This window comes from Corylus avellana, chromosome ca3 (assembly GCF_901000735.1).
Source record: "Corylus avellana chromosome ca3, CavTom2PMs-1.0".
NCBI classification, from domain to species: Eukaryota; Viridiplantae; Streptophyta; class Magnoliopsida; order Fagales; family Betulaceae; genus Corylus; species Corylus avellana.
Window position 1 is genome coordinate 24,935,902 of NC_081543.1, and position 26,557 is coordinate 24,962,458.

General features: G+C 35.3%; 1 protein-coding gene, 1 non-coding gene and 1 pseudogene across 2 annotated transcripts; all 3 read left to right on the forward strand.

Moving 5' to 3' along the window:
- Positions 1 to 26,557, forward strand: part of LOC132173828 (GDT1-like protein 1, chloroplastic) — a 49,417-nt pseudogene that overhangs the window by 4,462 nt on the left and 18,398 nt on the right.
- Positions 3,721 to 3,828, forward strand: LOC132176767 (small nucleolar RNA R71). Its single transcript, XR_009439622.1, has one exon. It is a non-coding gene; the product is annotated as a small nucleolar RNA R71 (small nucleolar RNA).
- Positions 14,756 to 15,346, forward strand: LOC132176425 (disease resistance response protein 206-like). The gene has a single exon (XM_059588621.1). It carries the CDS (start codon positions 14,756 to 14,758, stop codon positions 15,317 to 15,319), a length of 564 nt encoding a protein of 187 aa, XP_059444604.1. The 3' UTR covers positions 15,320 to 15,346.

The following is a 26,557-nucleotide window of genomic DNA, read 5'->3' on the forward strand; positions in this document are numbered from 1 at the left end:
AACCAGATGGTTTTAGGGCATTAGGTGTAGAAACACCCCTATGACTTACTAACTCGAGTAAAAAAAGCTACAAAATCAAACTAACCATACATTAACCAAATAAAAAATTTTCACCATTTGACGTGAGTACTCAATGCTTTGAGGCAAGAGGTCCAGTTACTTAGTGAAAAACTTGTCAATGATCATATATATATATATATATATGCCAAAGTACCCATCTAATAAATCATCTAGTTTTACCCAAGACGTAGACACACACACATCAGACTTCATGTCATACCCCACAAATTATGTGCTAATGTGCTTGTGTAAGATCAGATCAAACATGTGAATTATCAACTGTCCTAAGCAAGTAACCAAACTGAAAAACTCAATTATCAGATCATGTGTTCGAAATTTTAAGCTTACCCATGAGAATCAAATCACAATTTTTTAAGATCAACCAAAATTTTTAAAAATGGGACAAAGTTTGTGTAAAGTGTCTCCCATACCCCCAAACTTAAATTACACATTGTCCCCAATGTGTGTATAACTTGGAAAGATCTTACCCGAGAGATGGATGACATGTTTGGAATGGCATGGCTCATAGCACACCCCCAAACTTGAATTGAAGCACAGTTGTCCCTGCAAAACAAAATACTAAAATAACAACGGAAAACGAAAAAGAACAAAAATTAAAAATAAATAAACAAGGAAATAAAAAGGATATGTTGTGGGGTGCTTCCCATGAGCGCTAAGTTTAACGTCTTCAACCAGACTTTTTTTTTTTTCCTCATGTGGCTCCTATGGAACTTTGGTTCGCTCCTCCTTCGCCTTTTCCACTTGATTTTCGACCACTTCTTCACTCCTCAATGTGACAGCTTGCTCCTGATAGTAGGTGCACTCTTCCTCCATGTAGTGCTCATTAGGATTGGCCATCAACAGACTTTGACATTCTTCTTCTTTGAGGATATCTGATATTTACTTGAGATGAGCCTCCATCCTTTCAAATGATTGCATGCAAGAGTTCTCCATCCTTTCGAATGATTTCATGCTTTTCTCCATCACATCTAGCAACTCTTTAGAAACCTTAGGAGGAGGTGGTTCTTCTTGGTATTGTTGATATGAATGATCATATATGGTTGATGGTTCCTCTTCATGAGCTACTATCTTGAAAATGGATTGCCTCAGACTGGGGCTAAGACAAGAATAGGATTGACAATATAACTGTGGAGATGGCTCCTCTTCATGATAGCAAATACTCTCTTCCTTCATATAATGTCCATGAAGAGTGGTGACTGACTGACTTTAGGGCTCTTCCTTTTTCAGAAAATCTATTCTTTGTGTACAATGGGCCTCCGTCCTTTTAATTGATTTCAAATGAGAGTTCTTCATCTTCTCAATTGCTGAACCGATCATAGCTAATGTTTTCTCATAAAACTCACGAGGAGGTGGTTCAACTTGATATTCCTGTTGTGGAGCTGATTGAGAGGAATATGCATGATCATAGAATTGTTGATATGAGTGATGTTGCAGTCCATGAGATTGTGGAGCATGAAGTCCGGGAGCTTGAGCTTGCCATGAGAGATTGGACAGATGACTCCATGATGGGTAACAGGAACCAAAATAGAAGTCATTCCCCGATGTGTTCATATGCCCAAAAGAATTATTAGAAATTTGTCTTGTGGAATGACATTCTCTAACATGGTGATAAGGGTCTTGGCAAAATGAACAAGGTCCATGGGGTGTCGGAATATTTCCCCACATGTGTGAAAACAAAAATAAAATAACCAAAAGAAGTTAAAATTAAAAGGGAAATAAAAACAAAATTAAAACTTATAAAAATGCAGACTCGAATGACCCTGTATGAAACAAAAGAAGAAAAAACATCAAATCTATAATTAAAATAGTTTCTATACTGCTGTCTGGATGTGCGATCGATCGCACCGTGAGGTGCACTCGATCGCACTGGTGGGCTCAATCGTCCTGGTTGGGCTCTCGAGCGCATCTTCAAAGGCAGAACAGGAACTGGGGAAAAAACTAGAAATATAGAAAAAATTAAAACAAAAATAATTTAAACGAAAAAAAAAATTCCAAACAAAATCAAACAATCCCTGGCAAAGGCGCCAAAAACTTGTTGTGTCAAATATTACCTAAATTAATAGATAATATTTAGTACGTTTTACTCGTAAGTGCACAAGATCAAACGATAGTATAGTGCAACAAGTACGACATCGATCCCACGAGGATGGTTGATTTTGTTTGAGAATTAATTAAAATATCAAAATTGTCACTAGATTGATATTGATAATATGGAAAGAAATAAAGATAAATAAAGGTAAAAGTATGGCTTTGATATCTATCACTAATCATGCTCAAATAATATAACAATATGTCAATGATCCAATCATATTATGAATACCTAATGTTTGCCAACCAAAGTGCATGGGTGTATACTACTTAAGTTATTGATTTCCCTAAGCAACGAGTTAGGCATGGGGGTATACTCTAACTCTTTTCTTTCTCAAAGGATTTAGCATGGGTGTATACTACATTGTTCTTTAAGAAAGCATAAATCTATGAAAATCGACAAACACACAGAACCTAGGGCATGGGTGTATACTCCCGATTTTTCATGTTGATTAACCCAAGAATCCAGTGTGGATTTCTTTTGTTACTTTTATTAAACCCAAGACTCGATTATTCAAATTGATTTAATTAACTAATCTATACAACATGCATATAATGGCGAATCACATACATATGAGGAATTCAAGAAACAGGAATTAATCAAGTTAAGCAACACAATATGATTATCACAAAGGCGCCAATATTGAAATATTAAATAAATATAATTAGGACTTCAATCTAGCCCTCCTTAAAAGTTAGTTACATATAATTAAAATAAAACTAAAAAGAAAAGGGAAAGAAAGAAACGGAAATCGCTCCTAGAAGTAGCCTCCAATTCCTCTCCCCAAAGTTGTGTCTATTCTAGGATGATTATTCTCAAGGTTTAGAGGTCTATTTATAGGGCTTTAGAAGTCCTTGTTACACTAGTAAACTTAGAAAATTTGTAGGGTTTAGTCCTATTACAAGTCCGACTTGGAAAACCTAATATTGAAGGAAAGGGCATTCTGGCCGCAGCTCTTTGTTCTCCAGCGCACGGATATGATCAATTGCAGTCCGTGTGCACTCGATCGCAGGTGCGATCGATCTCAAGTCTCTTGCACTCGATTGCAGGTGCACTCGATCGCAGGTGCGATCGATCTCAAGTCTCTGGCACTCGATCGCAGGTGCGATCGATCCAAGGTCTCCTGCGATCGATCATAGTGCCAGAAATTCCAACTTTTCCCAAATTATCTATTTGAGCCCAAATCTTAGAGATTTACTCCATTTTCTTCCAAAAGCCTACAAAAGCATAGAAAACATATAAGAGAACTAAAATAGCATAAATTAACACATATAAGTTTAAGGGTTAAAATATGAATATTTTGGCACTTAACATCAGCCATTTGAGCCTGACTTCCACCATTGGTGCTCTCTTCATGTATGCCTTTTCCTTTGAATCCTTGTCTCCCTTTAGATGTGAATTGTTGGGAGTGCTCACTCAATGTCTCGAAGAGCTTCATGGCTTCCTCGCTGCTTTTCTCCATCAACATGCTACTACAAGCTAAATCTACAAGACTCTTGTTAGGATTACTTAAACCCTCATAGAATGCCAGTACCTGATCGTCTTGAGATATATTGTGATAAGGGCGTCTGAGAAGTAGTTCTTTAAAGTGTTCCCATGCCTCAATGAAAGGGTTTCCATTTTTTTGTTGGAAAGTTAGAATTTCCCTTTTCAATTGCCTTGTCTTGTGGGTTGGGAAAAACTTCTTTAAGAACTTTGTGGCCATCTCATTCCACGTATGAATAGAACCTACGGCCAAAGAAACGTACGATCTTTTAAAGAAAAAGGGAAGAAGATTAACTTGATTTCTTCTGGAGCCTGAACATTCTGAGTCCTCAAGAGATCACAAAATTCTCGACTATGCCAATATGGGTTCTCTGTAGGAGTGCCTTTATAGTGTGGACTCATATTGAGTAGCGGAGATAAATCGTAACTGCTCTGCACAATGGGCTGCAAATTAACGCATGATGGCTGGTTGAGGATCTGGGGACTGAATGAATTTTTCATAGGTTTTTGCACCAGAGGTGTATTGTTTCTCAACATCATAAAAACAAAATATATATATATATATATATATATATATATATATATATTAAATTAAATAACAAAACAAAAATAAAAACAAAAATAAAAGAAATAAACCAGATCTGTAATTAAAACAGTTTCTATGCTGCTATCCAGATGTGTGATCGATCGCACTAGTGCGCTCAATCGCCATGGAATTGCTCGCTCAAGCACACCTTCGGAGCTAGAATAGTAACTGTGCAAAACTAGAAAAACAGAAAAAATAAATAAATAAATAAACTAAAGAAAAAAAAAATTCCAAACAAAATCAAACAATCCCCGGCAACGGCATCAAAAACTTGTTGTACCAAATACTACCTAAATTAATAGATAATATTTAGTACGTTTTACTCACAAGTGCACAAGATCAAACGATAGTATAGTGCAGCAAGTACGAGATCGATCCTACGGAGATTGTTGATTTTGTCTTAAAAGTAATTAAAATACCAAAATTGTCACGAGATTGATATTGATACTGAGGAAAATAAATAAAGATAAAGATTAGGTAAATGTAGGGCTTTGATATCCACCACTAATCATGCTCAAATAATATACCAATATGCCAATGATTCAATCATATTATGAATACCTAATGTTTGCCAACCTAAGGGCATGGGTGTATACTCCTTAAGCGATTGATTTTCCTAAGTAAGGAGTTAGGCATGGGTGTATACTCTAACTCTTTTATTTCTCAAAGGATTTAGCATAGGTGTATACTAAGTTATTCTTTAAGAAAGCATAAATCTATGAAAATCGACAAACACACGGAACTTAGGGCATGGGTGTATACTCCCGGTTTTTCATGTTGATTAACTCAAGAATCCGGGGTGGATTTCTTTTGTTACTCTTACTAAACCCAGGACTCGGTCATCCAAATATATTTAATTAACTAATCCATACCACATGCATATAATTGCCAATCACATACATATGAGGAATTCGAGAAAACAGGAATTAATCAAGTTAAGCAACACAATATGATTATCATAAAGGCACCAATATTTAAATATTAAATAAACATAATTGGGGCTTCAATCTAACCCTCCTTAAGAGTTAGTTACACATAATTAAAATAAAACTAAAAGGGAAACGGAAAGAAAGAATCGAAAACCACTCCTAGAAGTAGCCTCCAATTCCTCTCCCCAAAGTTGTCTGCTTGAAATTGTGTATTGAATTGTGAGGCATAGAGGTCTATTTATAGAGCTTAAGAGAGTCCAAGAAGCCCTAGTAATCCTAGGTAATTCGAAGATTTAAGTCCTAGTCCAATTAGGATAAAGAAAACCTAAGTCCAAATCGGAATAGGAATCGTCCAGAATTGCATTCCTATTTTGCGGGGTGATTTTGGCATAGCGGCAGTCCGAATTAGGAAAATGCTATTTCACGATGATTTGTATAATTTTGAGTTATCTTTGTAATGCCTCTTGATTCATCTCAATCGTATATTTGAACTGAAATTTATGATCAAAATACCGAGACATGTGCAAAATCCAAATTTGAATCCAATCCAATTTTGCCTCCAATTTGAGAAATTCTGATTTAATCATTTCCTTTCTTTGATTAAACTTAACCACATCATATAGGTCCTCTATTATGATTGATTAAGCTTAACTATATCTTCTAGATCTTCCCAATTTGCCCTTTAAGCTTGGAACTTTTCAGGAAACGCTTTCTTTTCTTCCAAAAACCTATAAAACAAAGAAAATACAAAAAGAATATAAAATAGCATAAACTAACAAAACTACAGAATTAACAAATATAAGTTTAAGAGCTAAAATATGAATATTTTTGTACTTATCAAGAAACAACACCGGTGATGGATGGTTGTTGTGATTTGTACAAATCACTTGCAAAGAATAATTCAAGAAGGGAGGGTCACATACACTACAAAAAAAATAATCAATTTCTGACGTTGCTACAGTACACGATTGTTTGCCACGTCACTAACTACTGACATGGCAAAAATACGACGGCAATAAATATTTTTCTGACGTGGCCAAAAATACCACGTTAGAAATTTCTGACATGTGAAACTCCCACGTCAAAACTTTCTGATGTGGTATTTTAACACGTCAGAAATTTCTGACGTGTTAAATGTTGGCACGTCACTAAAAAAATGAGTGGGATATTCAACTTTTTCCCTCTTCTTTCCCTCTTCTTTTATATTATTTATTCTATCCCTTTTCTTTTATTTCCCCGCATTCTCTCTCTCCTCTCTCAATCTCCCTCTTCTCTCTGCACAGCCGGCCAACTCCCTCTAGAGGGAAGAAGAAAAAGAAAAGGAGAAGAGAAAAAGAAGAAAAGCAGAAGAAGAAGAAGAAGAAGAAGAAGAAGAAAAGGAGAAGAGAAGCAGAAGGAAAAAAAACAAACAAAACAAAACAAAAAAGGAGAAGAGAAGATAAGAAGATTTTTTGGGTTTTTGAAGATTTGTTGGGTTTGACGCTTGGGTTTTTGATTTTTTGATCATTTTTTGGGTGTGGGTTTTTGAAAATTAATGGAGAAAAGAAGAGAGAGACAGTGAGAAAATGGAGAAAAGAAGAGAGGGAGAGCTGGAGATCAAATGAAATTGGAGAAAAGAAGAGAGAGTGTGAGAAAATGGAGAAAAGAAGAGAGGGAGAGCTAGAGAAACGAAATTGGTGAAAATTTATTTTAAAAAAAATTATTTTAATTGAAAAATAATTTAAATTAATAAATTTTTTAATTGAAAAAAAAAATTTCAGAAAAAATTTAAAGAAAAATTATTTTTTTTAATAACTTTTTAAAATTTATTGACGTGTTAATTTTAACATGTCAGAAAATTTTCTGACACGTCAGTAATTTTCTGACGTGTCATAAAAGGATCTGTCAAGAAATTCTTTTGACGTGCCACTTGTTGACACGTCAAAAATTATTGACGTGCTAAAAGTGACATGTCAAAAAATTTTCGTTTTTCACACCCAAAATTTTAACGCCCCACGCACATCAATAATGACACGTCAATAAATTTTATTGATGTGTCAAACCACCTAACATGTCAAAAACTGCCTGTCAGGAAAAAAAACATTTTTTCTAGTGATAGCTACTGATATACTTGCTTCTAATGATTCATTTGGCGGTATATGAAGTTTTTGCTTGTGTTTAGGTTTCTCACACTTCAAGGCTCTCAACCAGCACCCGCTGTTTCAGACATTGGTAGTGGGTTGCAGTCAATCCCTTATTTAGGGGAGCTTGGTGATATTAGCACAGGTTTTGCTTCAGTTAGGAAAATCTCCCTGTAACTTGTACAAACTGGTTTTCTTATTGTAAGTGAAGCATAAATTGTAATTGGAATGTTTTCTTAATTTGGAGATCATGATGGAACTTGAAACTCTCTGTTAAAAATTTAGAACTCATATATGTGTTGCTGAACTTAAAAGTTTTAGGTATTTTGGTAATTGTTACGATAAACTTTTGTACATTATTGAATGTTACCAAAATTTGTTTAGCATTGTTAGAATATTCATTAAATGATTAAATCAATTATTTTTTTTATCAGCTTAAACTTTCGGGATAAGTGGTGTTTGACAAGCATATGAGAAAAGTGTGTTTCCAACAACTAAACTATCAATGCATTTCTGGTACAGGCATTCTTGCTGATCTTTTTCTCAGAACTAGGGGACATGACCTTTTTTATTGCGGTAAGAGTGAATTGTTTCCAAGAAGTACACTTCCCATTTACATCTTATGAATAGTATTGGGCACAGTTGATCACCTGATATACTGCCTCACAAGAAACAATAATGCATATAATTTTGTTAGTACTTCTTTTTGGTCCCCGCTTACTTGGAAGTAAACAAGAGATAATAAACATAAAAAAAGATCAATAACGTTTCAAGGATCTATCTTTTTCTTTGTCATTACTGTGTATATTCTCTAGCTTTACATCAAAGATAGATTATTATGGCCTAATTTGAATTTTTAATGTTCTGTGCAGGCACTTCTAGCAGCTAGGAACTCTGCTGCTGTTGTTTTTACTGGAACTTTTGGTGCACTTGCGTAAGTTATATTCTGTTTATTCATGGTGATTTAGATGTTCTTTGTATTAATTGTACACTTCCTTTTTACTTTTTTTTTTTTTTTTTTTTGGCCAATGAGATCTAACTTGAATGGTACTTTCTCTCCTAGTAAGAACAAGGTGGAAAGTGAGATCATGTGTTTAAGACCCACTATTTTTGTGTGTAATTTACCATTTAAAAACATAACTTTTTGTGTAATGATACTTTTTTGTGAGTATATGCTATCCAGGATTTATTAGTTTTTAATTTATATGTGTTAAGACAATTGGACAACTCATGTTAGTAAATATGGGTAAGCATCTTCCTCTACCTTGGCAAATAGCAAGACAACAGTTAACTTCTAATGTATGTATGATTCACCAATCACTCTTTACCTCATTGTAAAGGAATCAAAGTTCAATAATATCATGCCTTAACATACTTATAATGGGCAATTAACAAAATCAGGAATCTTAACATTACACACCAACATAGCGTAATAAATATCATGCACTAACAAAACTCTTAGTTAATGTTACACTTTAGGTCCAAAACCCAAATCAAGTGCAAGTACAAAACAAAATACAACTGGTTGATGTCTGAGTATACATCCAGTAATCTAGCCGTTAACTCCAAAACAAAGCAAACTCGCATGCCTTAAACAATTCTAGTTGTTACGCTTATCCCTTATTCCCTTGTCCTTCCATCATTTCCTTCTAGGTAGACCAGTACCATTCCTTTTGGCCTGGTTGTAGTTTCGAACGAAGTGTCCCATCTTGCCACATCCATAGCACAAATTCTTCCTTGATTTACATTTTTCAAAATGCAGCCTACCACACCTTTGGCACCAACGACTCTGTTTCTTGTTGAACAGCAGTTCTTGTGGTGTCCTCCTCCTTAAGCTCCACGAGTACTCTCGATAGAATTCTTCCTTGAATCGGGTCCACGTAATAGCCTCCTCGCTTCCTAATTCCATCACCAGCGAGTTCCTATTAGCATACCACGATCGCCTTGCTTCTCTAGAGAACTTGTAGGCCGCGTACTTGACTCTTTGCTCCTCAGTGCAATCCATAACTCATAGCAATTCCTCCAAGTTCGTAAGCCAATCCCTCGCTTCTCCAGAGTTCGGCTTCCCCTTAAATGCAGGGAAATGATGCTCATAAAACTCCTTAAAAGTGCAACAGTTCACTACAAAAAAAAAAAAAAAAAAAAAAAAAAAGGCATTTTCCTCGACGTACGTTATTCGCGTATTGCCACGCCGTAGTACCCCGACGCAATTTTAAAACATCAGAAATTTTTTTTTTCTGACGTGTAAAGAGTGACACGTCAGAAAATTCTGACGTTTTAGATGTTGGAGCGTCAGAAAAAATGTTACTGATTTGGGAAATTAAAAAAATGATATAATTTCTGACGTGGCTAGATTTGCCACGTCAGAAAATTCTGACGTGGTGGTGTACCACATCAGAGAATTTCTAACGTGGCAAACCGCCACGCCAGAATTTTTTGACGTGGCGACCTGCCACGTCATAACGCTATATATATATATATATATATCTGATTATAAATATATTTATATTTATAAATATAAACTAATATAAATATACATATATATATTTATATTAGTTTTTTGACGTGCAACACGTGGCACGTTAGGAAATTATCTTGAGCTCCTCCCCGCGTCCCATCCCCGCGTCCCATCTCCCCGTCAGAACACTATATATATATATCAGATAATTATATATCAGATTTTTTTTTTTTTTAGAGTAGTTTTCTGACGTGCAACACCTGGCACGTCAGAAATCCCCTCGATACCCGATATTAACATATCATAAAAAAATGGGCAGGATTTTAAAAATTTTCCCTCTTCTTTTTCCCTTCAACTTTTTCACTCTTCTTATTATTTCCCTCTTCATTTATTTTCCCCACACTCTCTCTCTCCTCTCTCAATCTCCCTTATGCACATTGCACGACAGCTCCCTTTAGATCTAGAGGGAAAAAATGAAAGCAGCAGATCGAAGAAGAAAGCAGAAGAAGAAGAAGAAGAAGAAGAAGAAGAAAAAGAAAAGGAGAAGAGAAGAAGAAAAAGAAAAAGAAAAGGAGAAGATCGAGAAGCTGGGTACGTTAAAAAGAAAAAAACGAAGAAGAAGAAGAAGATAAGATAAGAAGATTTTTGGGTTTTTGAAGATTTGTTGGGTTTGACATTTGGATTTTTGATTTTTTGACGATTTTTTTGGTTTGGGTTTTGGGTTTGAGTTTTTCAAAATGGAGATAGAAAAGAAGAGAGAGAGAGAAAGAGAAAAGAAGAGAGGTGCAGAGAAATTCCTAAAATCAAAAACCCAAATATCTGAGTTTTTGAAATCTTCTTCTCTGCACCATCGTGGTGCAGAGAAACCAAAATCTTTCAAAAACCCAAATATTTGGATTTTTGCAATCTTCTTCTCTACACCATTAATGGTGCAGAGAAGAAGACTTTTTATTTTCGTTTCTCTGCACCACTCGTGGTTCAGAGAAATTCCTAAAAAAATAATAATTTAATTGAAAATTAATTTAAATTAATAAATTTTTTGATTGAGAAAAAAAAATTCCAGAAAAAATTTTAAAAAAATTCCACATTTTCTGACGTGGCAGAACTCCCACGTCAGAAAATTATTCTGACGTGTGATACACCAAAACGTCAGAATTTTCTGACGTTTTGCCCACTGACGCGTCAGGAAAATTTTTTTCCTGTCACCTATACTTCTAACAATTTACATGCGTCAGAAACGACACGTCAGAAAAATTTCCTGACGTGTCGGACACCCTAAAACATCAGAAATCTCCAGTCAAAAAAAAATTGTTTTTTTGTAGTGGTTCCCACTTTGAGTCCCTTCTCCTCGTACGTTGACCAAAGCCTCCACCAGAAGACTTGCCACAGTATCCAATGCTTGGGTGGCATCCAAAACGTTCCTCGTCTTTTCATCGGTCTGGGATGGTCCCTTACCATCATTGCTCCCAATGTTGTCGTGCAGTGACATCTCTGCAGTCACAACGATCATCAGCCCCTACTTCGAAACGTCACGTCGCATCTTACTCAAAACGTCGAACCTAATTTCAAACCTATCCTTACTAAGGGCCTAAGCTACTACCACCTTATCCAAAGTCCTAACATAGATCTAAGCTTAAGACCTTATGTAACTATCTTACTGCAGATCAAACCTAATCTCCAAAGTTACATCATCAAAGCGGTCTTAGTCTAGACTTTAATACCATATCAAATTTCTAAATTCCTCAAGTTCAACATCCTCAAGATCATCAGGTAACAAAATTCAGTATCCCTTGTATACATTAAATCAATCCTATGCTCTGGTAGATCATCTACTAACACCTAATAGATCAGTTCCTACAGTCCACAGAGCAAAAAGCTCTGATAAATCATGACCTAACACCTAAGAGATCAATTCCTATGGTCCGAAGAGCAACTGCTCTAATACCAACTGTAACGCCCCGAAAATTAATTAACTAGTAATTAACTTCACGGTTCGTCTCCTAGCCTTATTCCACTCCGAACAAGACTCAGAGACCTCTACTCCTCAAAAAGAGAGGATACTAAACAGCAGAAACAAAAAGATTCTATAAACATAATTGTTACAACTAGAGTATCTACCAAAGCTCATCAAGTAGCTAAAATCACACTATACAAGTCATCATCTTTACAAGGGATTTATGCTATACTTTAATATGCAAATATGTATAAAAGCTCTAAGTCTACAACATAACTCAAAAGTACTAGTTATCATAAGTGTTCGCCTAAGGTTGCAATAAGTCCTCAAGCATCTCCCAGGTTGAATCCTCTACAATAACTAGAAGCTTTGCGGTATCCATCTCTGCTAAACTATCTATAACCACATGGTTGTACATATGGAGAAAAAAAAGGAAAATAATACAAGGGTAAGTCCGACGACTTAGTGAGTATAAATGCATATGACGTACCCGTCATTAAATGGTGAATACAGTTGTTTATAAAGCACATGCAACATTAGGACAGTTTATCATGGATGTGATATAGCTATAGTATATGCATATAATCATGAATAATAGTAATAGTTCAACTGTATGGTCTACCCGAGATATTACCCCTTCTCAGTAGGGTTGGTGCTGTCCCAAAGGACCTGTAGTACAACACCAGTTCCTCAGATATTGTACGCTACCGTACATAACATTAGTGGTGCGACCAAGTCCGACCTCGGTTGGCCCACACCACTAATAATATTCATCCTATAGTGACCATCTATTAGGGAATGGCTTTGCCTTGGTTACGAAACCATTGGAACCAAAGCCCACAAACACACACATTTGACCATAAAGTTAACCTGTATAGTAAGCTCATGGCCGTTATCCCACACGTATGAGTATACAACGTTATACGATGCAATTAGTCTTATCAGTCTTTTACATGCATAGTTTTACAAGCCTCATTGTTATCTTATTAATCAACACACGTTTTTGCAAAAGAGGGTTCACAGTAGTTCTAAAATGTATTTCATGAGAGTTGCAAAATATGCATGTTTGATATATATATATATATATATATATATATAATAGACGTGCAATGTAGGAAACGTAACAACAAGCATCCATGTGAATTTGTACTCACCTGGATCGTAAGGTTTCTCCATAAAATTCCATTGAGGCTCCATAACCTCGAATACTGAGAAAAGACCTATCATTAGTTCTAAATCCAACTAAAATGAACCTAGAACATAAAAACAGAGGTTATCGAACGACTGGCCAAAGTGGCGTTCCCTGGAACACTTCTAACCGTACATTCGGGTCCATGACCATAAGTCCGCCTAGAAGGCTCGTACGTCCGCTCTCGTGGCCGTACGTCCGCTCGGAGAGTTTCAGGTAGAACCTGATTTGGTTCGACCGTCCTCCTATCCTTTCAATCTAGTTCTAACGCTACCAAAGGGATATCTAGGATCTCCTATCTCAAAACAATGTCTCTATGCAATAGAAAACACAATAGAATGCTAAGCCCAACTCTAAACAAGATTAATGGTATAACATGTCTAAAGTTTCAAACCAACGTCTAAGCTACTCTAGAAAGCATTAAAAGAGCATAACGACTTAGAAAGAAAAGTTAAATGCAGAGGGTTACCTCTTAGAAGCAACCTTCAAGAAAACACCTCTCCTCCGCAAAACACACAATCTCACAAGAACACACTCACAAAAGGGTTTATGGGAGCCTGGGGTGAGTTTGAATGAGAAAAGCGCGAGGGTAGGGTTAGTATTTATACAGGAGAAAAGCAGGAGATGCTCACTAAATCTTCTGAAAAGTAGCGGACGTCTGGTACTATTGAGGCGTACGTCTGGTACTGTTTACCCAGCGGTCCAAAGGCTGTAGTGTACGTCCAAGTATTATCCAAGGGGTATTCTAAAAAATAGCGTACGTCTGGGGGTCCCCTATCGTACGTCCTTGTACTATTGGCAGAGTATGACGTGCTATTGTCAGCGTACGTACGGTGGTCCCCCCGCGTATATCCTCTACTACGGACAAGAGCGTACGTCCGGCAACCCTAGCATACGTCCGGTCAGACAGTCCGAAATTTTCAAAATTCCCTTCTAACTGTCTCTAGTGACCCAAAGTCCAAATTAACCCTCTAACTAAGCTAACTAAGCTTAGTTAATTATTTGGGTCACTACATAAATACTTGAATATAGGAAAAAATACACTTTAGTCCTCTAAATTATCATCAATTTTACACTAACACTTCCAAACTTTAAAAAGTGACATTAGAGCCTCACACACTATCACTACGTGTCAAGACACTTTAGCATTTTTCTTCCCAAAATACCCTTAAATTTGTTAAAAATAATAATTTGAAAAAAAAAAAAAAATCTAAAAACACCAAAAATAGGTGGCCCTTTCACATTAGCCCCGTTAACTTTATTTTATTTTCAAATGGTTATTTGTACATATTTTTTAATTTTATTTATTAATATCTTTAAGGATATTTTGAAGAGAATGATAAAAATGTGTTTGATTTGACATGCAAACGGAATGATAGTTTGTGAGGCATTGATGTTAATTAAAGTTTGAAGACATAATTACAAGTGGAGTAATAATTAATGACGAGGCTAAAATATATATATCCATACAAGTCTAAAATTTATATACGTTTCATATTAAATACTGTACTCTCAATATCCCTAAAACCTAACAAATCCAAAAACGCAAGGGTGGGTACAAATTTTTCCCTACCTAAACCCAGCTGCATTGGTCAAACTCAAGAATTGGGTGGGGCAAGAAAACAGGTTAATTGGGCGGCAACATGAGGTGGCTGAAACAAAGCCACACACGTAACATCAGCACCACGTAGCTCAAAGAGGAAAAGTCCAATTGGAATCATTTTGAGCATGTTTCAGAAAGCTGACGTGCGAATATTATGGATGCTCTTGACACCGACAACTCCTTATATAAACCCCCAGCTGAAGCTCCTCAATCATCTTCACATAGAATCATCTTGTTTTTTCTGCTGAAAAAACTACTTTAATGGGGGCCAGAGCCAGACAATACTTCATAATTGTCTTCTCTTTCCTCACTTTTCTTGCATTATCTTCTGCCTTCCAGGGCAAGAAACAGTACAAACCATGCAAAAGCCTCATCTTATTCTTCCATGACATCATTTACAATGGCAAAAATGCTGCAAATGCAACATCTGCAATAGTTGCAGCCCCCGAAGGGGCTAACCTGACCATCTTGGCAGGCCAATTTCGCTTCGGGAACATAGCCGTTTTCGACGACCCCATCACTCTTGACAACAATCTGCACTCCAAGCCCGTCGGCAGGGCACAAGGGCTCTACGTTTATGACACAAAAAACACCTTCACCGCTTGGCTTGGCTTCGCATTTGTTCTCAATAGCACCGACCACCAAGGCACCATAAATTTCTTGGGAGCTGATCCGATATTGACGAAGAGCAGAGACATTTCCATTGTTGGTGGGACTGGAGATTTTTTCATGCACCGTGGAGTTGCAACTATAATGACTGATGCTTTTGAAGGGGACGTGTATTTCAGGCTGCGGGTCCACATTAAGTTCTATGAGTGTTGGTAATTAAATTTGGTTTTAATTTGGTTATTTTGAGGGTTTTAATGTTGTTGTGTGATATAGATGATCTATATATATATATGTGTCTGGTTGGACAATAATTGCTTGTATTGTATCCAATTGTCTCATCAATAAAATTGTGTTTCTTTATAGTTTATCTTCTCTATCTCATATTCATTTAGCCAAGAGAAAAATAATAGTGATACCCTAATATATATACCATTTCCAACAACCCAAGCAAAAGAACAAAATGAGTTGCCAACCTAGATGCCCTCTTAAGGCTGTCATATAATAAATTAGAACTTCAATATTTAGAACTTGTTAAAATTGCGTTTAAAAAATAGAACTTTTAAGTCAAAAAACATATGACCATTTTTAGAGTAAAAAAAAAAAAATACTTTTGAAATTTTTTACCAAAGAGGTCCGTTTTTGTTTTGCATGGTTTTTTAGGTACTAAAAGTACTTTTTAAGTTCTTTAACGCAATGTCAAATAGACCCTTAAACTAAATAGGAAGAGCTTCGTAAATATTTGGAATAAATACATTTTGGTCGGTGTGGTTTGAGGTTTTGATAAATAGTTTCTTGAATTTTAAAAATTGATTACTCGCTCCCTAAAATAAGCAAAATAAGAAAGAAAAAAATAATAATAAACCAAAAACAAAAACCCAAAAAACAAAAACAAAATGATGTTGCAACTTCAATTCGAGTACTGCATCCAATCATAATAAGCTTTAGGAAGGATTATGGTCTTTCGATGCTCGTATTTTTACTTTAAATTATTCTATAGAGTCAGGGAACCATTTACCATAGATGATAGTGAAAAAAAAAAAACAAAAAACAAAAAAAAAAAACCATTGCTTTTGTACGATACTATCTTAAGATTTAGTATTCCAGAGGTTCATTGTATCAAGATGGATCTCAATATCAAGATAAGTAATTAGTTGCAAAAAATTGTCAAGAGCAACGAATTCAAGTTCTGTAAGGTTTGAAATTATTTATGACAAAGATATATAAAGAATGAAATGAATAAGTATGTGTATATATATATATAAAAAGGCGGGAATGGGCGATTAGTATAATTTTTCCCCTTGGGCGTGACCATCGGGGTTCCCACCTGCTGTGAAATGTTTAGTTTGAACTATAGCTACTGCTTGAGAATGCGAGTCCGTCACCACAGCCCCACCAAAGTGCAAGTTAGTAAAGCTCCTTCTTAGTAGCATCTGGTTCGAGGACTACTACTACAAGCGGATTCGAACCCGTGACGACAAAATAATAATAATAATAAATAATAAAAGAATATTAATAAAAGAATAAGTATCTATATTATTTAAAGTCCAATTAAGCAATACCATTACCAACCCAAAATTTTCAAACACAAATTACAAGATGTCATACTAGTAGCATTAATATGGTAACATCTAGTTCATATTAATCTAGTCACCAATATAACATGTTATAATATGATTCTCAATCCATTAAAATAAATAATAAAATTTCTAGGCATTTCGTTTTCTAAGGTTTTTTCTACATGAAACCTTTAGAGTAACTATCCTAAATCTCCGATCTGTTTTTCGTTTTCTCTCTTGTTCATTTACGGGAGCAAATCATTGGCCAATAGCGGAGGAATTATGAAATATATGAAAGAATTGTCATAGGCGGTAGAGAAAGTAAACGGGGTTGTGTTTGGGAATGCGCTTGTAGCGGAGATAAAAGAATAAAAAAATAAAAAATAAATAAAAAAGGAAATCACTGTTTAGTTGGGAAAGGTTTAATGGACCGGACAGTGGTGAGGGACGTGATCCACTGGAATATGCTGCAGATCTGGAAATTGATTAAGACAATGAATTTCAAAGAGTTAAACAAATCATAGATCAGATTTAGATAAAAGAAATTTCATTGTATCTATGATATTATTTTGTTATAGCAATATGTTCTACTTTTATGAAATGAATAAATTTAGAAGAAGCATTGTTATAAAAAAAAAATAATAATAATAAATAATTAGATAGTGACTTTACTAAATCTTAGAGAGATTACAGTGAATGAAGAATGTGATCACACTGATAACTTTTGAGGTCGAATATCAAAAGAACACAACTTTCTTTATGATTGGCTAGCTAGCTAGAGCTTCGTGCTAATAACATGTTGTGAAAATAAAATTAAAATTTTTTTAAAAAAAAATGTCAAGACAACGTATGAGATTGAAAATTTTGAGTTCTTATTTAGCATGATATACTATTTTTGGTTAACTCAAAAGTAAGAACTTACAATCTAAATACATGCATATTGATGTTGTTATAGATCCATTAAAATGTATTAATTAATTCATATTTGGAATATTATAGAGAAAATGACGCCGGACAGAATTATGATTGTTCTGACAACATATAATATAGTAGTAGAAATTAAGGACTGAAGATTGAAAAGAGAATTCAAGAAGAAGAAAAATAAGGACTAGGGAATAGAATAACTCTAGTCTCCCCCAAAGAATCAAATGGATAAATAAATTTGAAAGACAGAAATTTAATTGATACTTCAAAATTGCATTGTTTTATTGAGTATATATATATATATATAAAGAGAGAGAGAGAGAGAGAGAGAGAGAGAGAGAAAAAGAAGAACTGAAGGTGTAAAGGCCTGATGACTATGAATTTGGAAATGACGTTGAAGGCCACAAGAAAGTAACACTGATACCATGTTAAATATATTGGAGAGATATATTGAAGAAGAGAGAGAAAGAGAGAGAAGAGAGCGAAAGCATATAATAGACTACATTGTATTGAGAATGATTGATGAAGTATTACAGAGACCTCTATTTATAAAGAGGCTATGAGTGATATGCAAGTAACCTAGTAGACTAAGGAAAGGTAAACCTAGCAGACTAAAAAAACCCTAGAATACATAAGGAATAACCCTAGAATAATATCTAATATATATTCTTAACAATTCTTTTATCTTTGCCTATAAAGTCTCGCTTAGTTACTTGTACCCATTTTAAGTTTTAGTTTCTCCTTTTTCATGTTGGCATGATTCCTTTGTCTGGTGTGCAATAGATTTCATTCTCTTCACTATATATTACTGCCTTAGGTACTTTGTAATCCTTCATTGATAATGTTTGATGGTATATTGGTGTGTTATAGTATTCATTGCAGCCTAATGCTAATGCTAAATATTAATGATATTGTGTATTACTATTGCTAAATATTTTGACTTTCAAAGACGACTAATGCTACTATTAGTAAATTATGACATGACTGTTGAATGATTAAGATAAACTAGTAGTAAAAATTAGTTTTAGAATTGGCAAAGGCTTGAAAAAAAAATTAATTAATTTTTGCTGTCACATATTCTTAGTAGTATAAAAGGTTAAATATTTATATATACATATGAAATTAATAGATAATAAATAATTAAAAATTAAAAAAAAAAAAAAAAAAAAGAAAAAAAGAAAAAAGAAAAGCACAAAACGAAATCATCCAAAAGGAGAATGTAATAGGCGGGATTGGCGCGATACCCAAATAGCTTATCTTCCTTTCCGACGTTATCATTTCAAAGGGCAGCAACCAAAGGCCCAAACTTCACGCACGCACACACAGAGACAGAAATAGAGACAACATAGAGAGAGAGAGAGAGAGAGAGAGAATGCGAAGCATTACGCTCTCAGAGAGCGTGTTGGGGGCAAAGTCACCACCTTCATATGCTAGACATCGTAGGCCATTCACCCATTGTTTCCTATTTTCTTTGAGTTCACGCCCGAAGAAGCAGAATTCCAAGCCTTCTCGACGAGACCCAAGTCTCATTTCCTCAAGGTTACTATGATTTTTGAATTCCCATGTCAGTTTCTCACACCTTTTACTTCAAGCAAGAAGCTTGAGAACATATTGTAGATTTTTCAAAGCAATTAGCCCCCTAGCATGCATTCCTTGAGACTATGAAGAGAAGAATGTAAAAGAGTTCTTAAAGAACTTGATTTTGCTGAATTATTGTGCTGCTTCCTCATTAAGCTTAAATAGAAATAGAAAACTACAATCATAATCCATCACCAACATTGATAACATAAGTTGATGTGAATTCAAAAACTAATAACATAATCCTAAGATAAGAATAAGACTTAATACTAATCTGAAGAGAACAAGAGAGGTTGAATGCAAACAGATTGCTTAAGACAAATCTATTGCCTTAGGTGATTAGAAGAAAGAGATGCAGTAGGAATAGAAGTCAACAGACGATCGCGTGTGCGCTCGATCGCAGGTAGTGAGTGCGATTGATTGCACTACCAGAGACTTCAAGCTCATTAGCCGTTAAGGGTGTGCTCGATTGCTCTGAGGCTTGCTCTCGATCGCACTACTAGAGACTTCAGGCTCATTAGCCGTTAAGGGTGCGCTCAATCGCTCTGAGGCTTGCGCTCAATTGCAGTGACAGAGACAGAAACAAAAACAGCTTTATCAGCAGTATGCTTAACATGCCCCCTCAAGCTAAAAGGGATGAAATCACTTGTAGCTTGGATTTTAGAAACAGAAATCTAGCTGAAGACAATACTTTGGTGAACACATCTGCAATTTGATCTGCTGTAGAGATGAAGGAAATTGTGGTGTCTCGGTTGAGGACTTTTTCCCTAACATAGTGATAATCAACTTCTATATTCTTTGTTCTAGCATGATAAACTGGATTGGCAGCCAAGGATAATGCACTCATATTATCACACCAGACAAGTGGAGGTACTGGAAGAGGAATCTGAATTTCTTGGAAGAGCATTCTCAACCAGAATAGCTCAGTAGTGGCAATTGCTAGGGATCTGTATTCAGCTTATGTACTTGATCTTGAGACCATAGGTTGTTTCTTGGAGCTCCATGAGACTAAACAGTTACCAAGGAAGACTGCAAAACCAGATGTGGATCTTCTATCATCTGGACAGCCAGCCCAATCCGAATCACAAAAGGCATTAAGTTGAAGGTTTGATTTGGTGTAAAACAAGCCATGGTTCAGTGTGTTCTTGAGGAATCTAAGAATTCTCTTGACTGCTAACCAGTGACTAGCAGTTGGATAATGCATATGTTGGCAGAGTTGGTTTGATACCATAAAAGAGTTCTTAAAGAACTTGATTTTGCAGAATAATTGTGTTGCTTTCTCATTAAGCTTAAATAGAAACAGAAAACTACAATTATAATCCATCACCAACTTTGATAACATAAGTTGATGTGAATTCAAAAACGAATAACATAATCCTAACATAAGAATAAGACTTAATACTAATCTGAAGAGAACAAGAGAGGTTGAATGCAAACAGATTGCTTAAGAGTAATCTGTTTGCCTTAGGTGATTAGAAGAAAGAGATGCAGTAGGAATAGAAGTCTTCAGGCGATCGCGTGTGCGCTCGATCGTAGGTAGTGAGTGCGATTGATCGCACTACTAGAGACTTCAGGCTCATTAGCCGTTAAGGGTGCGCTCAATGGCTCTGAGGCTTGCGCTCGATCGCAGTGACAGAGACAGGAACAAAAACAGCTTTATCAGCAGTATGCTTAACATAATGAAAATAAAAGAAAGCATTTTTACTGCTGAAAGAAACTATTAACTTTCTCTTGCAGGTATTCAAGCAGATGGTCTACAAACACTGGATACTTTTTTCAGAGAACCACCACAACTTCAGATGGCCTTGTAATTTCTCTATTTTCTATGCATTGCTTTTCAGTTTAGAAAAATTTGGAAGATTCTTATTTTACTTTCTTTTGGGCACAATATAAGGTACAACAAATTTCTTCACTGAATGGGATAATGAAAAGGTTGTTTTCACTCTTCATTATTGTTTGGATTGGCTAATTGATTGTTATGTAATAGACTTGCTAAGTCTAGAAACTGCTCAGTACGCACAAACTGTAATGAATTTACCATCATGTGGGAACCGTTGATGGAGAATGGCATGCTATTTTTTTTTTTTTTCTAAGGAATGCATGTACTTATCTTTGTGGTGTTTCACTTATTTCATGTTTTTTTTTTCCTTAGAAAAAATTGTACGTCAACATTCTCTCTGATAGTTTAAAGTTGGGTATCTTGACATTCTGTCATTTGAGGCTAACTTTTTTTCCTTTTATAAGTTCATTATAAGTGACATTGTTGACATGTCTCGGCCTTGTTTTTCTGGTTGCAAGCATAGATTGGATAATCGTCAGCCTTTGGTTTCTTGTTATGTATTTTAACTGTAAATTTTACATTTTGACTCAGGAATTAAGGTGTCTTGACTCCAGAACCTGTAAAGTGAATACAGAATTGTTGTGCCAAATACTACCTAAATTAATAGATAATATTTAGTACGTTTTCCTCGCAAGTGCACAAGATCAAACGATAGTATAGTGCATCAAGTACGAGATCGATCCCACAGACATTGTTGATTTTGTCTTAGAAGTAATTAAAATAACAAAATTGTCATGAGATTGATATTGATACTAAGGAAAATAAAAAAAGATAAAAATAAGGTAAAGGTAGGGCTTTGATATCCACCACTAATCATGCTCCAATAATATAACAATATGCCAATGATTCATTCATATTATGAATACCTAATGTTTGCCAACCTAAGGGCATGGGCGTATACTCTTTAAGCGATTGATTTTCCTAAGCAACGAGTTAGGCATGGGTGTATACTATAACTTTTTTCTTTCCCAAAGGATTTAGCATTGGTGTATACTAAGTTGTTCTTTAAGAAAGCATAAATCTATGAAAATCGACAAACACACGAAACCTAGGGCATGAGTGTATACGCTCGGTTTTCCATGTTGATTAACCCAAGAATCTAGTGTGGATTTATTTTGTTACTCTTATTAAACCCAAGACTCGGTCATCCAAATTGATTTAATTAACTAATTCATACCATATGCATATAATAGCCAATCACATACATATGACGAATTCAAGAAAACATGAATTAATCAAGTTAAGCAACACAATATGATTATCACAAAGGCGCCAATATTGAAATACTAAATAAACATAATTAGGGCTTCAATCTAGCCCTCATTAAGAGTTAGTTACACATAATTAAAATAAAACTAAAAAGAAAAGGGAAAGAAAGAACCGGAAAGCACTCCTAGAAATAGCCTCCAATTCCTCTCCCCAAAGTTGTGTCTATTCCAGGATAATTATTCTCAAGGTTTAGAGGTCTATTTATAGGACTTTAGAAGTCCTTGTTACACTAGTAAACCTAGAAAATTCGTAGGGTTTAGTCCTATTACAAGTAGGACTTGGAAAACCATAATATAGAAGGAAAGGGCATTCTGACCGCAGCTCTTTATTCTCTAGCGCACGGGTGCGATCGATCGTAGCCCGTGTGCGCTCGATCACAGGTGCAATCGATCACAGATCTCCTGTGATCGATCACAATGCCAGAAACTCCAACTTTTCCCAAATTCTCTCTTTGAGCCCAAATCTTCCAGATTTATTCCATTTTCTTCCAAAAGCCTACAATAGCATGAAAAACACATAAAAGAACTAAAATAGCATAAATTAACAACACTTAAGGAATTAACACATATAAGTTTAAGGGCTAAAATATAAATATTTTAGCGCTTAACACACCCCCAAACTTACATATTGCTAGTCTCTTAGCAAAACAAAACTAAAAACAAAATGAAAAACAGAAGACAAAAAGATAAATCCATCTTTCGTGAAATGTACGATTGCATTTAGCATATACAACAAGCCTTTTAAACCCCTAGAAATTCCTTAGAGGACGAGTGATGTCTCGTGAGAGTTTTCCAAGAATGTTACCCACAAACATCATGCAAGAGTTCATGCTATCCAAAAATTAAGATATCACTCAAAATCATGATTTTCACTCATTAGCAAGCTTAAAAAGATAAACTCCATCTTCACAATGAATTGGAATTTTAAAATTTAATCACTTACATAAGACATGCTAAGGCATCACAAGTTCAAAAACAGTGTAAAGTGAACTAGTACATAAATATGAAGCTTCCAGTTATTTCCAATGTGCAATATCTCAATATCTCAAAGTTTACTGAAATCTCTATTAGAATGAACAACAATGACATATTTTTCTTTTCTTTTTCTTTTTTTTTTTTCTTTCCCTTCTTCGTCAGGTTGTGCAAAGCTTGGTTCCCTTAAGCTTTCTAATTGACCCATGTAACAAGTGTTAAGTCAATAACTCCAAAACCAGATGGTTTTAGGGCATTAGGTGTAGAGACACCCCTAGGACTTACTAATTCGAGTCAAAAAAGCTACGAAACCAAACTAACCATACATTAACCAAATAAAAAAATTTCACCATTTGACGTGAGCACTCAATGCTTTGAGGTAAGAGGTCTAGTTACTTAGTGAAAAACTTATCAATGATCATATATATATATATATGCCAAAGTATCCATCTAATAAATCATCCAGTCTTACCCAAGACATAGAGACACACACATCAGACTTCAAGTCATACCTCACAAATTATGTGCTAATGTGCTTGTATAAGATCAGATCAAACATGTGAATTCTCAACTGTCCTAAGCAAGTAACTAAACTGAAAAACTCAATTATCAGATCATGTGTTCAAAATTTTAAGCTTACCCATGAGAATCAAATCACAATTTTTTAAGATCAACCAAAATTTTAAAAAGTGGGACAAAGTGTGTGTAAAGTGTCTCCCCTACCCCCAAACTTAAATTACACATTGTCCCCAATGTGTGTATAACTTGGAAAGATCTTATCCAGGAGATGGATGACATGTTTGGAATGGCATGGCTCATAGCACACCCCCAAACTTGAATTGAAGCACACTTGTCCCTGCAAAACAAAATACTAAAATAACAATGGAAAACAAAAAATAACTAAAATTAAAAATAAATAAACAAGGAAATAAAAAGGATATGTTGTGGGGTGCCTCCCATGAGCGCTAAGTTTAACGTCTTCAGCCAGACTTTTTTTTTTTCCTGATGTGGCTCTTGTGAAACTTTGGTTTGCTTCTCCTTCCCCTCTTCCACTTAATTTTCTACCAGTTCTTCACTCCTCAATGTGACAGCTTGCTCATGATAGTAGGTGCACCCTTCCTCCATGTAGTGCTTATTAGGATTGGCCACCAACTGACTTTGACATTCCTCTTCTTTGAGAATATCTGATATTTACTTGAGATGAGCTTCCATCCTTTCAAATGATTGCATGCAAGAGTTTTCCATCCTTTCGAATGATTTCATGCTTTTCTCCATCACATCTAGCAACTCTTTAAAAACCTCAGAAGGAGGTGGTTCTTCTTGGTATTGTTGATATGAATGATCATATATGGTTGATGGTTCCTCTTCATGAGCTACTATCTTGAAAATAGATTGCCTCAGACTAGGGCTAAGACAAGAATAGGATTGACCATATAACTATGGAGATGGCTCCTCTTCATGATAGCAAATACTCTCTTCCCCCATATAATGTCCATGAAGAGTGGTAACTGACTAACTTTGGGGCTCTTTCTTTTTGAGAAAATCTATTCTTTGTGTACAGTGGGCCTCCGTCCTTTTAATTGATTTCAAATAAGAGTTCTTCATCTCCCCAATTGCTGAACCGATCATAGCTAATGTCTTCTCAGAAAACTCAAGAGGAGGTGGTTCCGCCTAATGTTGCTGTTGTGGAGCTGATTGAGAGGAATATGCATGATCATAGAATTGCTGATATAAGTGATGTCGCAGTCCATGAGATTGTGGAGCATGAATTCCGGGAGCTTGAGCTTGCCATGAGAAATTGGACTGATGGCTCCATGATGGGTAACAGGAACCAAAATAGCGGTCGTTCCTCGATGTGTTTATATGCCCAAAAGAATTATTAGAAATTTGTCTTGTGGAATGACATTATCTAACATGGTAATAAGGGTCATGGCAAAATGAACAAGGTCCATGGGGTGTTGGAATGTTTCCCCACATGTGTGAAAACAAAAATAAAATAACCAAAAGAAGTTAAAATTAAAAGGGAAATAAAAACAAAATTAAAACTTACGAAAATGCAGACTGGAATGACCCTGCATGAAACAAAAGAAGAAAAAAAATCAGATCCATAATTAAAACAGTTTCTATGCTGCTGTCCGGATGTGCGATCGATCGCACCGTGAGGTGTGCTCGATAGTCCTGGTTGGGTGCTCGAGCGCACCTTCAGAGGCAGAACAAGAACTGGGAAAAAAACTAGAAAAACAGAAAAAAATTAAAACAAAAATAATTTAAACGAAAAAAAATTTCAAACAAAATCAAACAATCTCTAGCAACGGCGCCAAATACTACCTAAATTAATAGATAATATTTAGTACGTTTTACTCGCAAGTGCACAAGATCAAACGATAGTATAGTGCAACAAGTACGAGATTGATCGCACGAGGATTGTTGATTTTGTTTGAGAATTAATTAAAATATCAAAATTGTCACTAGATTGATATTGATAATATGGAAAGAAATAAAGATAAATAAAAGGTAAAGGTAGGGCTTTGATATCTACCACTAATCATGTTCAAATAATATAACAATATGCCAATGATCCAATCATATTATGAATACCCAATGTTTGCCAACCTAAGGGCATGGGTGTATTGTAACATCCCCAGCCCGTTAAGGCTGAGTTTGCCACTTCTCTTCTTCTTCAATAAACATTTTTTTTTTTTTTTGCAAAGATCTATAAGGTCTATCAGAGTACTTGATTTTAAAAGGTACGATAAATGTATAAAACATTCTTCAAAAGATTTTATTACAAGCAAAATTAGAAAGCATTAAACTTTAGTTGCAGAATATCATATTATTACAATAACTGATATGAAAAGACTTTGAAAATTAATAATTATTCTCGTCCCCATTCCGGCCTCCTATTCCAGCGTCATTTCTACCTGAAAACAAGAAATAAAACTGAATGAGCCCAAAGGGGGCCCAGCAAGTAACATCCACAACCATAAATAGTTTTACTCCTTGTTCTCAGTTTTGAAAATCGTTTTCGCAAATAAATATACTTCTAGCCATAATAATATATGTATGTACGGTTGCATCTCCCGTAGCATATACATACTATTACATCTTGTAATAGATCATCGTCGAAAATCGTCTTTATAAATCATCATCATAATGCATCATTATAAATCATCATTGTAAATCGTTATAATATATCATCGTTGAAATTATATTATTATTTTCTCATATTAGGGCCCATGTACACTGTTACCCCTGTGTACAAGGGTTGCGGATCCTTGTGCCCATGGCACTGAACTGTGGCCACAGCCATGCCCGA